Source organism: Branchiostoma lanceolatum, chromosome 4, assembly GCF_035083965.1.
Source record: "Branchiostoma lanceolatum isolate klBraLanc5 chromosome 4, klBraLanc5.hap2, whole genome shotgun sequence".
Lineage (NCBI taxonomy): Eukaryota > Metazoa > Chordata > Leptocardii > Amphioxiformes > Branchiostomatidae > Branchiostoma > Branchiostoma lanceolatum.
In genome coordinates this window covers 6,807,389-6,821,963 of record NC_089725.1, presented here as the reverse complement: position 1 = coordinate 6,821,963, position 14,575 = coordinate 6,807,389, and the positions used below count along the sequence as shown (strand labels likewise).

Sequence of the window (14,575 nt, the reverse complement as noted above, 5' to 3'; positions counted from 1 at the left end):
CAGTCCTCCAATACCTACCAAGTGCCCTATCGTTTGAATGTTAAGTTTGAAAATTCCGGTATAGAGATAGATTGCTAGTTCCGGGCCATTGGTCTATAATGCCTTAAGTATGGGGTGGGGGGCGAAACTTTGATCAGCCATATATCTGTAACCATGAATGAGAAGATAAAGCGGATTCATACCTCCAATACCTGCCAAGTGCCCTATCGTTTGAATGTAAAGTTTGAAAATTCCGGTAAAGAGATAGATTTTTAGTTCCGTGCCGTTGGTCTATAATGCTTTAAATATGGGGTGGGGGGCGAATCTTTGGTCAACTATAACTCCGTAACCATGAATGAGAAGATAAAGCGGGTTTATTCCTCCAATACCTACCAAGTGCCCTATCGTTTGAATATAAAGTTTGAAAATTCCGGTAAAGAGATAGATTTTTAGTTCCGTGCCATTGGTCTATAATGCTTTAAATATGGGGTGGGGGGCGAAACTTTGGTCAGCTATAACTCTGTAACTATGAATGAGAAGATAGAGCAGTTCCATTCCTCCATTACCTACCAAGTGCCCTATCGTTTGAATGCAAAGTTTGAAAATTCCTGTAAAGAGATAGATTTTTAGTTCCGTGCCATTGGTCTATAATGCTTTAAATATGGGGTGGGGGGCGAAACTTTGGTCAGCTATAACTCTGTAACGATGAATGAGAAGATAGAGCAGTTTCATTCCTCCATTACCTACCAAGTGCCCTATCGTTTGAATGCAAAGTTTGAAAATTCCGGTAAAGAGATAGATTTTTAGTTCCGTGCCATTGGTCTATAATGCTTTAAGTATGGGTGGGGGGCGAAACTTTGGTCAGCTATAACTCTGTAACGATGAATGAGAAGATAGAGCAGTTTCATTCCTCCATTACCTACCAAGTGCCCTATCGTTTGAATGCAAAGTTTGAAAATTCCGGTACTACAGATAGATTTTTAGTTCCGTGCCATTGGTCTATAATGATTTAAATATGGGGTGGGGGGCGAAACTTTGGTCAGCTATAACTCTGTCACGATGAATGAGAAGATAGAGCAGTTTCATTCCTCCAATACCTACCAAGTGCCCTATCGTTTGAATCCAAAGTTTGAAATTTCCTGTAAAGAGATAGATTTTTAGTTCCGTGCCATTGGTCTATAATGCTTTAAGTATGGGGTCGGGGGCGAAACTTTGGTCAACTATAACTCCGTAACCATGAATGAGAAGATAAATCGGGTTTATTCCTCCAATACCTACCAATTGCCCTATCGTTTGAATATAAAGTTTGAAAATTCCGGTAAAGAGATAGATTTTTAGTTCCGTGCCATTGGTCTATAATGATTTAAATATGGGGTGGGGGGCGAAACTTTGGTCAGCTATAACTCTGTCAAGATGAATGAGAAGATAGAGCAGTTTCATTCCTCCATTACCTACCAAGTGCCCTATCCTTTGAATGCAAAGTTTGAAAATTCCGGTAAAGAGATAGATTTTTATTTCCGTGCCATTGGTCTATAATGCTTTAAGTATGGGGTCGGGGGCGAAACTTTGGTCAACTATAACTCCGTAACCATGAATGAGAAGATAAATCGGGTTTATTCCTCCAATACCTACCAAGTGCCCTATCGTTTGAATATAAAGTTTGAAAATTCCGGTAAAGAGATAGATTTTTAGTTCCGTGCCATTGGTCTATAATGCTTTAAATATGGGGTGGGGGGCGAAACTTTGGTCAGCTATAACTCTGTAACGATGAATGAGAAGATAGAGCAGTTTCATTCCTCCATTACCTACCAAGTGCCCTATCGTTTGAATGCAAAGTTTGAAAATTCCGGTAAAGAGATAGATTTTTAGTTCCGTGCCATTGGTCTATAATGCTTTAAGTATGGGGTGGGGGGCGAAACTTTGGTCAGCTATAACTCTGTAACGATGAATGAGAAGATAGAGCAGTTTCATTCCTCCATTACCTACCAAGTGCCCTATCGTTTGAATGCAAAGTTTGAAAATTCCTGTAAAGAGATAGATTTTTAGTTCCGTGCCATTGGTCTATAATGCTTTAAGTATAGGGTGGGGGGCGAAACTTTGGTCAACTATAACTCCGTAACCATGAAAGAGAAGATAAAGCGGGTTTATTCCTCCAATACCTACCAAGTGCTCTATCGTTTGAATATAAAGTTTGAAAATTCCGGTAAAGAGATAGATTTTTAGTTCCGTGCCATTGGTCTATAATGCTTTAAATATGGGGTGGGGGGCGAAACTTTGATCAGCTATAACTCTGTAACGATGAATGAGAAGATAGAGCAGTTTCATTCCTCCATTACCTACCAAGTGCCCTATCCTTTGAATGCAAAGTTTGAAAATTCCAGTAAAGAGATAGATTTTTAGTTCCGTGCCATTGGTCTATAATGCTTTAAATATGGGCAGGGGGCGAAACTTTGGTCAGCTCGTTATTACTCCGTAACGATGAATGAGAAGATAGAGCAGTTTCATTCCTCCATTACCTACCAAGTGCCCTATCGTTTGAATGCAAAGTTTGAAAATTCCGGTACTACAGATAGATTTTTAGTTCCGTGCCATTGGTCTATAATGATTTAAATATGGGGTGGGGGGCGAAACTTTGGTCAGCTATAACTCTGTCACGATGAATGAGAAGATAGAGCAGTTTCATTCCTCCAATACCTACCAAGTGCCCTATCGTTTGAATCCAAAGTTTGAAATTTCCTGTAAAGAGATAGATTTTTAGTTCCGTGCCATTGGTCTATAATGCTTTAAGTATGGGGTCGGGGGCGAAACTTTGGTCAACTATAACTCCGTAACCATGAATGAGAAGATAAATCGGGTTTATTCCTCCAATACCTACCAATTGCCCTATCGTTTGAATATAAAGTTTGAAAATTCCGGTAAAGAGATAGATTTTTAGTTCCGTGCCATTGGTCTATAATGATTTAAATATGGGGTGGGGGGCGAAACTTTGGTCAGCTATAACTCTGTCAAGATGAATGAGAAGATAGAGCAGTTTCATTCCTCCATTACCTACCAAGTGCCCTATCCTTTGAATGCAAAGTTTGAAAATTCCGGTAAAGAGATAGATTTTTATTTCCGTGCCATTGGTCTATAATGCTTTAAGTATGGGGTCGGGGGCGAAACTTTGGTCAACTATAACTCCGTAACCATGAATGAGAAGATAAATCGGGTTTATTCCTCCAATACCTACCAAGTGCCCTATCGTTTGAATATAAAGTTTGAAAATTCCGGTAAAGAGATAGATTTTTAGTTCCGTGCCATTGGTCTATAATGCTTTAAATATGGGGTGGGGGGCGAAACTTTGGTCAGCTATAACTCTGTAACGATGAATGAGAAGATAGAGCAGTTTCATTCCTCCATTACCTACCAAGTGCCCTATCGTTTGAATGCAAAGTTTGAAAATTCCGGTAAAGAGATAGATTTTTAGTTCCGTGCCATTGGTCTATAATGCTTTAAGTATGGGGTGGGGGGCGAAACTTTGGTCAGCTATAACTCTGTAACGATGAATGAGAAGATAGAGCAGTTTCATTCCTCCATTACCTACCAAGTGCCCTATCGTTTGAATGCAAAGTTTGAAAATTCCTGTAAAGAGATAGATTTTTAGTTCCGTGCCATTGGTCTATAATGCTTTAAGTATAGGGTGGGGGGCGAAACTTTGGTCAACTATAACTCCGTAACCATGAAAGAGAAGATAAAGCGGGTTTATTCCTCCAATACCTACCAAGTGCTCTATCGTTTGAATATAAAGTTTGAAAATTCCGGTAAAGAGATAGATTTTTAGTTCCGTGCCATTGGTCTATAATGCTTTAAATATGGGGTGGGGGGCGAAACTTTGATCAGCTATAACTCTGTAACGATGAATGAGAAGATAGAGCAGTTTCATTCCTCCATTACCTACCAAGTGCCCTATCCTTTGAATGCAAAGTTTGAAAATTCCAGTAAAGAGATAGATTTTTAGTTCCGTGCCATTGGTCTATAATGCTTTAAATATGGGCAGGGGGCGAAACTTTGGTCAGCTCGTTATTACTCCGTAACGATGAATGAGAAGATAGAGCAGTTTCATTCCTCCATTACCTACCAAGTGCCCTATCCTTTGAATGCAAAGTTTGAAAATTCCTGTAAAGAGATAGATTTTTAGTTCCGTGCCATTGGTCTATAATGCTTTAAGTATGGGGTCGGGGGCGAAACTTTGGTCAACTATAACTCCGTAACCATGAATGAGAAGATAAAGCGGGTTTATTCCTCCATTACCTACCAAGTGCCCTATCGTTTGAATATAAAGTTTGAAAATTCCGGTAAAGGGATAGATTTTTAGTTCCGTGCCATTGGTCTATAATGCTTTAAATATGGGGTGGGGGGCGAAACTTTAATTTGGTCAGCTATAACTCTGTAACGATGAATGAGAAGATAGAGCAGTTTCATTCCTCCATTACCTACCAAGTGCCCTATCCTTTGAATGCAAAGTTTGAAAATTCCGGTAAAGAGATAGATTTTTAGTTCCGTGCCATTGGTCTATAATGCTTTAAGTATGGGGTGGGGGGCGAAACTTTGGTCAGCTATAACTCTGTAACGATGAATGAGAAGATAGAGCAGTTTCATTCCTCCATTACCTACCAAGTGCCCTATCCTTTGAATGCAAAGTTTGAAAATTCCGGTACTACAGATAGATTTTTAGTTCCGTGCCATTGGTCTATAATGATTTAAATATGGGGTGGGGGGCGAAACTTTGGTCAGCTATAACTCTGTCACGATGAATGAGAAGATAGAGCAGTTTCATTCCTCCAATACCTACCAAGTGCCCTATCGTTTGAATCCAAAGTTTGAAATTTCCTGTAAAGAGATAGATTTTTAGTTCCGTGCCATTGGTCTATAATGCTTTAAGTATGGGGTCGGGGGCGAAACTTTGGTCAACTATAACTCCGTAACCATGAATGAGAAGATAAAGCGGGTTTATTCCTCCAATACCTACCAAGTGCCCTATCGTCTGAATGGAAAGTTTTAGAATTCCGGTAAAGAGATAGATTTTTTAGACCGGTGTCATTGGCATTTTATGCTTAAGTATGGGCGAAACTTCTTGGTCAGACATAGCCAATACTATAGGGGTGGGGGTCAACTTTGGTCAGCTATAACTCTGTCACCGCGAACAAGATAATAAAGCGGTTTTCAGTATTCAAATACCTACCAAGTGCCCTATAAATTGAAAGCAAAGTTTGATAATTCTTGGTCAGACACTGTTCGAAAATTTCAATTGGATCTCCTTTTTTCCCACTCCTTTCTTCTTGTAGATTCCCCTGGTAGGTTCTGGTCTCAGACTAACTTTTCGACTAAGGAGTACTGGTCCAGTGCTCTCGATCCAATTTTTCAATTAGCCCAAAATCGTCATTTCAAAATATACTCGTTGACACGCATAATTCTTGATGTATTGCTATCATGTACATTCCTGCAAAGTTATATTGATAAACATCGAAGTATAAGCCAAGGAGAGCCTTTTTCTAAAAAATGGGCGTGGCCTTGTAAATCTTGATGACTTAATCATGACGTCATACTAATTTGCATAAATTATCACCTTACTATAAGGTACCAGCTGAAAAAATAAAGGATGAGGAAGGTTTATAAAGCTTAAAAAAGGTTTTTTTCAATAACATCCCAAAAATCTTCAGCCACCCTTCAAGCGTACCTTAAGATGATAATCTGATATAAGTCATGCAAATGAGGACCTTATTTGCATGTTGAATGGGAAACATTTATCATATGTCACTCCAAGAGGTCAACATCATGTGGCGAAGGTATGGGGTCGTGTTTTCGCGAACTTCCTTTACCTTGCCCCATCACTCTCCTTCACAGGGACCACTTAAGCCACCCGTCTTATTCGACCGGATACGTGAGAATCTTTAGAGTAACACTAACAAGAGTACAGCGACTTTCGGAAGGAAACTATACATGTCAACAAAACAATTGGCTACCAAAGAATGAACCTGCGTACAAGTATACGGATACCGATTTCGACATTAAATTGATAACTACATGTTTCTTATCTTGTTGATTGCATTTATCAGACTCTACCAGCCTCCGCGGGTCGCTGGGGAAATAGTAGAAATTGGCCAAATAGAGTCAACTGTATGAAGGGAGTCGGCTATGGAGATAGGTTCCAATGTTGTAAGCTTAGTCTAGGCTTGTCCCAGGTGCTGAGAAGAGACCTTATAAATGCATAGTCTCTACCAGACTAACCGTGCCGGTTATAGGGAGAACATTTGCCGGGGGACTTTGGCCACTTTGGTAACATTCGCAGCCGCAGTATTGGACCTATCTCCATAGCCGACTCCCTTCATACAGTTGACTCTATTTGGCCAATTTCTACTATTTTCCCAGCGACCCGCGGAGGCTGGTAGAGTCTAGGACAAGCCAACCTGTGTTACACAAACTCCGATGTTCGCGGCCTAAATGCCCCCCCCCCTCCTCCCAGCGGATGTTGGGCGGGCAACTAAAGACCCGACCTAAACAGGCTAGGGACGATAATCAATCACCCTTGAGTCCCTCCCGAGCTTCCCGCCCATACCTCTCTCGTCCTCTATTGCTCCTCATCCACCGCCGTTCGACCACTCCGCCATAGATCCAGACAGATAATACGCGATCTGAAGCTTACATACGGTTCTATGGACAGGTGTTAGAGTACAGGTGTTTTGTGAGGTCACGTGGACTGCTCCCGACCAGGTGTCACCTCTAAAAGACGCGAAACCCGGTCAGGAGCGCCCACGTGTCTCACTTAAAATACTATCTCCAATCCAAGAAAGGAACAACAGCTGCTTTATAAATTAAAGGTAATTAGTGGCAAGATGATTTTGAGGAGTACTTTCTTCGCGGAATACGGTTTCGCCATCACAAAAATTCCATAGATCATTCAATTTGAAACTACCGTCCGTCGCACTATTGAATGACCGTGCTCTCCGATAGGTGCTAACATTTTTCCGGAAGAGAAGATTCGTCATGACTATGTTGCCGCTGAGTACCTTTTATACAGCAGCTATCGTTCCTTCATTGGCTTGAAGAGGATAAGAGCGATAAGGATATAAACGTGTCCAGGCCAACAAAGCACGACGAACGGCCGCACTGAACTCATCAGCCCTTCGGTAACAACCAGTTTGTTGAGTCAGTAGAACGTCACTCAAAATCGACCTCTACCGTCATGGCAATTAATTTATCAGGACATCATGACATTAATCTATCCAAGGACCTATCAGGACGTTAGCGGGATGCCGTAGCTATGGCAATACTACTATTCCCATGAGTTTCTGGTTGTGTTAGGAGCAAACTTTGAAAATACCGCCTTTAGTCCACTAGCACACACAACATTTAGACAAAAAAGTGTTCTTCACAAACCTTTGTCCTCTGCTGAATTACAGAATTCTGTGCAATGAACATGGCGGCGGGAAAATACACCAAAAGTGCTGTAGCTACAGGTTGCAGCAAAAAAAGAGGCGCTTGTGATGATTGATCAGATTTTAATAAGTTGTCTTGTAAATAATTGTGTTAAGCAGGACGCGGATGTGACATTTGTTTCATAAACCAGTGAACAGCAAAACTACACTCATGACTACCACACTAGTGTCATCTCTACAATTACACTCAAGGCTGTCGCATGACATATCTTCCCATTTTCAATATTTTCTTGTCATGTGGACCATCGTGTGATAGGGAAAAAAATGTATTTTTCGAAATTAGACCAAAATCAATTCGCACATGATTGCCATCCATAAAACGTACTTGTTGTTACAAAATAGTGCCATCAAAATTGGTATTTCTTTGGAATTATTTACATATGATTTAAAACATAAATCATCCTGTAACTATTAGTAGAATTACCTCTGAGTCATAACATTGAGAGGATTTGCTGACACAAAATTGGATTCAATTTGTGAAGTTATCAAGTTGTGCCATCCAAGATGGCATTTCTATGGAATTATTTACATACAATTTTAAATCATAAACTGCCTTAGCCTGTTGATACTACTTCTTCATCACATTAAGAGGATCAGCAAAGATGTCCGTTGTGTCGTCATCAAAGATATCTCCTTGAGATTCAGTCTTCTTCGCTGGCTTTTTCTTCGGTTTGGACTTCTTGGTTGCATTACTGCCCGCCTCTGCAAATATGTCATCTACGTGTAGGAAAGGAATATATCAGTAAGGCGAGGATTCTGAAGAGCTGACAAACATACAATCATGTAATCATGTTACATCATACAAAGCAAATCAAAAAATATCATGGAAATCCATCGTTCCTTTGTTCAGTTATTCTCCTTAGACAATTTTCACAATAACACCCCTACAGCTCCAGAGCAAGCTGCTAGGGGACCCAAACCTACACCACTTCTTTACTATGTCACAAGCTATCTGCCACCAAAAAATCAATACCGTTGCACGTCCAGGTCAAAAGATACAAAAAACGGAAGTTTTGCTGCATGTCTACATCAATGAAACATAAATATTCTCTCTGAATCTGCATCAGGAATGGGAATTTTCTTTGGTGAAAATAGCTTACAAACTCATATTGTAAAAAAAACAACATGAAGGAGCCCAAATTTACATTTGCAAGCTACATTTTTTGTATCCCTGTACAAAAATTTCAGGTCATTTGCTTTATGGTTTTAGTGTCAGGGCTCAGGTGCAGGAGCTCAAAATACATGTTCATGTCCTTGTGTGGAAATTCAGTGGGTCAGGTTGAGCTGATCATGAACAATGGGCCAACAGATCTTGGCTTATATACTGTACTAGGTAAAAGTAGAGGTAGTCCCACAGCCTTAGGTACTGTAAATGCATTTAAGTTTGTGTGGTTTTTATTTTGCGGTAGGCAGAAAATATGCGGTGGTTTTAAGTTCGTGTTTGAAACAATAGTACCGGTAGTGCTACAGTCATACGTGGGCAAAAAGTGATTTTAAGTTCGCGCTGATAGTGTTATCAACCTGTGTCTAGGCCACATTATGGAAAGGTGACAAGAGCTCATCCATCTCCTTTTACCCTCTTTTTACATCCCCAACCGATGTCAGGTACTCATTTTCACACCTAGATGGAGTGAGGAAAGTTGTGTGAAATGCCCTAAGCCATGCAGGAATAAAACCCATGATCTCTTAATCTCATGTCCGCTAGCATAGCCACTCTACCATTTGGTGACACAATAATGTGCATTGTACGTTGTACTTACCCACAAGTTCATCCTTGAACAGGCCTTTGGTCTTGCTTGTGGCCTTGGTTGTCTTCTTCTTCTTCTCCTTGGGCTTGGTGGCAGGAATATCAGCAAAGATGTTTGTGTCATCGGAAAACAGACTACTCTCTGGGGTCACAGCTTTGTATTTCTTGGGTTTTGTACTGGTGCTGGCTGCTTCAGAGGCAAAGATGTCATCCTGTGGACAACAGAAATGGAACCTCAACTCAACTATGATTATGACTGGCATGTTGCAATCAAGTTTACAAATGTGGCTGTCTTCAAAATACATTTTGTGCCATAAGACAATTAAGTTAAAGTTAACAACCTCACGCACCAGACTGTGCATAGGGCGGCGCCCATCTCTGTTTCTTTAGCCCTTTGGCCACACAACTTTGTGCAATAACTACAGAAGGGCCCAGGGGCTAGTCCACTGGTAGTGATGTGTGTTTAACTTCCATGCTTTTTCCCAAATGCTGAGTGCTAAGCAGAGAAAGCAGTATGTACCATTTTCAAAGTCTTTGGTATGACCTGGCCGGGGAACGAAGTCACGACCAACCGTGCCGTATGCAAGGCGAACACTCTACCCATTAGGCCATTGCACCGGTTGCAATTTGTGCCATAACACAATGGTTGGAACTAATTCTTGATATTTATCTAATTATTTGTTTCTCCAACACACAGTGGAAGGTATGGCAGAAAAGGTGTTCCTTGTCAGAGGTCACCTTTTCCAGATTTGATCCATTCATCTACACTACAAACTGCACAAACCATATATTGTACAATTATAGTACCGGTAACTGCTCTTTACACAATGTGCAGATGTGATTCAGGGCCATTTTTGTAATAATATAAAAATATTAAGCTTTCTTGGTCTTTCATATGCATATCCATATATATTTTATACATTTGAGTGCAAAGTAGTGGAGAAAGCTTTATGCTCTGCAGTTCAACCATCATCTTTTTTCATAACTATAAATGTACATGCTACAGGATACAATATTTTGTCCACATCAAGTTACATCTAACTGCAGTAGACAGAATGCAAGGCATTGAAGAGTTGCTAGGAGAAAAATAGTGTTAACTGTTACAGTACCTCAGGCATCTCTCCTAGTTTGCCAGTCTTCTTGGGAGCTGTGATTGTACAAAAAAAAGGAAAACAATAATAAATAAATGGTTGCCACATGGTTACCAAAAGTTTTAGGCCTAATATGTCCCTACCATATATCGTGTCAGAAACACTAAAATTACATAGTCTGATACTTTCAATGTTTCATCAAAAGTTGTCAACCTCATTGAGGAATGCATTATCAATGCTTTTCATTGACTAACTGCAATTCTTGATTTGTTAATGGTAACTTAATTTTAGCTACTTTATCGGCCACTGGCCAAACGCTGTAATTTCATCTTCGAAAATATTTGATCACAAACATTTGTGACACTGACGTTTGTTCACACAGTTAAGATTAAATGCAGTGAAGTACTCACTTTTCTACAAACTTCTAAAATTACCAACCGCGATATTAAATGGATTTACAGTATGCAGATGTGCATAAATTATATCAGTTGACTTGATCATCTTCTCCACTGAAGTAACAAAAGTTTCTCACCTGTAGTTTTACTGGACTGTGATGCGAACAAGTCATCACCATCGCCTGTTGACTGGTCACTCCTCCTTTCCCCTTGAACGGGTTTAGTCTTGGCCGTTGAAAACAAGTCAGTCTCGGAGGCCTCTGCACTTGTCTTGTTAGCACCGGTAGTACTTGGTGTTTCCTCAATTTGTTGAGTTCTTGTTGAGGGTGAGGAAAATAAACTGTCACCCTCTAAACTTCCTTTTGAAATACTTGGGGCTGATCCAAAGAGGTCTTCATCTAACGAGGCCTTTGACGGTGCTGGCTTTGACATTGTCTTGGAACTGCTACCAAAGATGTCATCCATGGCATCTGTCTCGTCCTTGCTGGCTCCCACAGATACAGGATTGTCCTAATGAACAAGGCAATTGATAATAATGGTTTATTGGTCAGAAATTACCCATGCAATGGCAGCCAGTGCTGAATTGCTGCAGGGTTTACAATCACATAATACAATACATAATACACAACAGATACATATTTGCTCCACACTTGCACTTTGTGGAACTGTCGCAAGGGTCTGGGCGGCTGCCACTTGGCACCAGCAGGTGACCTCAATACGACCTTCCCCAACGGAAGTCAGGTACCCATTTATACCTGGGTGGAGTGAGGAAAGTCCTGTGATGTGCCTTTCCCAAGGGCACAACAGAGGGGCATAGCAGTGGTTTCGAACCAGGGACCTCTTAGCCTTAGTCTGTCATGTGTTCAGAAATGGTTATATAGTGATACCAATTTTAGCAAAAGAGCAATCCATATCATTTCCTGCTTCTGGCATGGTTACAGACATTCCATAATCACTTCATAATCATATCATTTTTTACCATGTTGACACTGCATACATGTACATTATATACATGTATCTTCTAATCAGTCTAACTATCTGCTAATCAGTCTATCAATGTCTACTACAGAGAGATGTAATCGGTCTAACTATATCTACTACATAGAGAATGTTTTCAGTCTAACTACACTTTACAATCTGCTACACAGAGATCTAATTGGTCTAACTATATCTATTACACAGAGAATATTCTCAGTCTAACTTAACTTAAAATCTGCTACACAGCAATGCTATTAGATTAAAAAGAGGTAGAAGTTCTTTCAATTGTATCCTTATGTTGTAGAAGTTGTGTACCTTGGCCGTAGATTCTCCTGCATTCCCAAACAGGCTAGCTGGGGTGCTGGTTGGTTGGAGGAGGGAAGAGCTGGGCTCTGAAGGGGAATCTGGGGATACTGTACTGTCCACCTGCTGACCTGCACCTGCCCTTCTGCCTCTCCTGGATGGCAGTCTCCGTTTGGTTTGGATTTTGGCACGATCCTGCAAATTAGCATTATAAAGTATGTGAATTGAATTACTCTTCATACATGAATACGAGACAAGGAAGATACGGTACGCGGTTTGGGGCAACAATGTCTTTAATCTGCCCAGCTCTGTATCGTGGAGGCTCACAAGTGTGTAAAGACATTGAACCGCCAAAGACTGAGGTCTGGGCACATACAAAATATGTACAAGAAACATGTTGAAAGGCTAGTTGCGGCTTTAAGCAATGTTGCAGACTCTGAGGAAATGTAGATAAATGCTGCAAGGGTGGGATGGTGGTAAAGCAAAAAGCGAGCCCAGCCGCCCGGGCAGTGGATGTCGCATGAATAGAGGTCAAGGGTCACTTCCTTCGAGAAATTCTCTAGGATTGATCCTATTGGTTAATCCTAACATTATCACACATCAATCACAGTAATAGAGCTTGAGTATTGTCAATGAGCATCATTATCTATCTCGAGAAAACTAAGGTATTGGTTTCTGTGTGTATGGCTGGCTGTCTATGTCTCCACATATATTTTTGCCAGCATTGGATATTTGGTTGGTGGGTAGGTTTTGGAAAGACAGAGGTCAATGTCGATCATGGCAGCTTGCCTCGGTATTACGGCAACATGTCCTGTTTTTGTATTTTTTGTCCTGGACATGCGGTCTTGATTTTTTGGACAGGTAGCTAACAAAAGCTGGTGTAGGCTTGGTCCTTCCAACATACCAATTATACACAAACACCCCCACAAACACACCCCTCAAAAGCACACACACACGCACACGCACACACACATACATACACAAACACACACACACACAAACATACATGTAGCCTTCTTGACAAAGGTAATAAAAACAACAACAACAAGAGTTCCGCGACCTCATATCTCCATGAACAATTCTATTTATGCAAATGACATACACATCTACATAATATATGCTTAATCATAAACATCTTTATCTTACTTACACATGTTGCAATATTGACAGTCGTACAATTTTCCAATTTGATGAATTTGTCTTTTTGCATTAATTATGCAAATGAGGAATTTATTTGCATAATTGGTATCTGTTGATGCTCCACTTTCCATAAACTACATATGTTACATGTATTTGAGTCTTATAATGGAAAACACTGCAAATATAGATTTTCCTCATTAGCTATGCAAATTAAGTCCCAATTAGCATAATTTGCACTTCATTATGTAAATCTCTGTCTAAGCTACCTGCATACTAAATATCACCGATATCCATCGTTCCTTTGTTCAGTTATTCTCCTTAGAAGGTTTTCACGATGACGCCCCTGCAGTTCCAGAGCAAGCTGCTAGGGGGCCCAAACCTACACTACTTCTTCATTACGTCATAAGCTATCTGCCACCCAAAAATCAAGACCACAGCACGTCCAGGTCAAAAGATACAAAAATTGAAGTTCTGCTGCAGTACCAAGGTCACATACCAGGGGGCCCAAAATCGACCCTGACCTTTGGCTTCACAACACCCGCCTACATACCAAATATCATTGTAATCCATCAAGAGGTTCTTGAGTTATGCTGACTACAAGAGTCCGGAAACACAAACACACACACACACAGACACGCCAAAAACAATATCTCCATTTTTCATGGAGATAACAACAACAAAGAACAAAGTTTTATGTGCAAAAATTAAGAATCGAAGTAGTGGTAAGACTCTACAATAATCACCTTGCTCAAGCTCTCCAGGGTCTTTGTCTCCATGGGCTGGTCAAAGGAGATCGGTACAGACTCTGGTTCTTTCTCACCAGGACGGGTGGCACCAGGCAGCATGGCGCTGGGATTTATGGCAAGACTGGCCTGTAAACACATATAGTCAATAATAGGTTAAAGCTCCCAAGCAAAACAGGTACATACTAACATGATACCAGTATAGATACTGGTTAGCATCTTAGTCCTCTGTTTAACTGTTTCTATATTTTTGCCACGAATGTTCTTTTTCTTGAATAGTATGACTGTTTTGCCTCTGATTGTGATGATAACCCTGTGTTGTAATTAAGGGAAAATGTAGCAAAAGTTCCTACATGCAGCTTTCATTAAGTGCTTTGCTAAGGGGCAGGGGTGGCGATGATTTTGCGATGGAGAGGTCACCGCAAGAAATGCCAACATAAAATCAGTGCGTATTTCAATTTTTACAGTATAAACAACATCTAATCCATCATATATATAGTACAGGAAAATAAGGTCCCCTGCTAAGCCTATGTCTATATATATATATATATATATATATATATTATATATATATATATATATACACCTTTCTCATGCAGCCGACATGATAGAATGAAAACGAGGCCATTGTGGCAAACATTAGACCGATTCTAACTGTCAATCACAATTACCAGTCCAGCCAATGATTACATGATAATTAGAGAATCAACCAATGAGGAAGTGG

The 14,575-nt window shown here is 40.4% G+C and overlaps 1 protein-coding gene across 5 annotated transcripts in view; it reads right to left on the bottom strand.

Annotated features, from left to right (window-relative positions):
• Positions 1 to 7,497: 7,497 nt before the first annotated feature.
• LOC136432372 (WASH complex subunit 2-like) overlaps positions 7,498 to 14,575 on the bottom strand; it is a 32,969-nt gene continuing 25,891 nt past the window's right edge. For all 5 annotated transcript variants that reach the window (XM_066423585.1, XM_066423590.1, XM_066423588.1 and 2 more), the window contains 6 exons: positions 13,852 to 13,980; positions 11,981 to 12,163; positions 10,825 to 11,197; positions 10,311 to 10,348; positions 9,215 to 9,413; positions 7,498 to 8,171 (listed from right to left, as the gene is read on the bottom strand). In XM_066423585.1, coding sequence (XP_066279682.1) covers positions 8,023 to 8,171; positions 9,215 to 9,413; positions 10,311 to 10,348; positions 10,825 to 11,197; positions 11,981 to 12,163; positions 13,852 to 13,980 — 1,071 coding nt within the window. In that variant the 3' untranslated portion in view covers positions 7,498 to 8,022. The remainder of the gene's footprint in view (positions 8,172 to 9,214; positions 9,414 to 10,310; positions 10,349 to 10,824; positions 11,198 to 11,980; positions 12,164 to 13,851; positions 13,981 to 14,575) is intronic.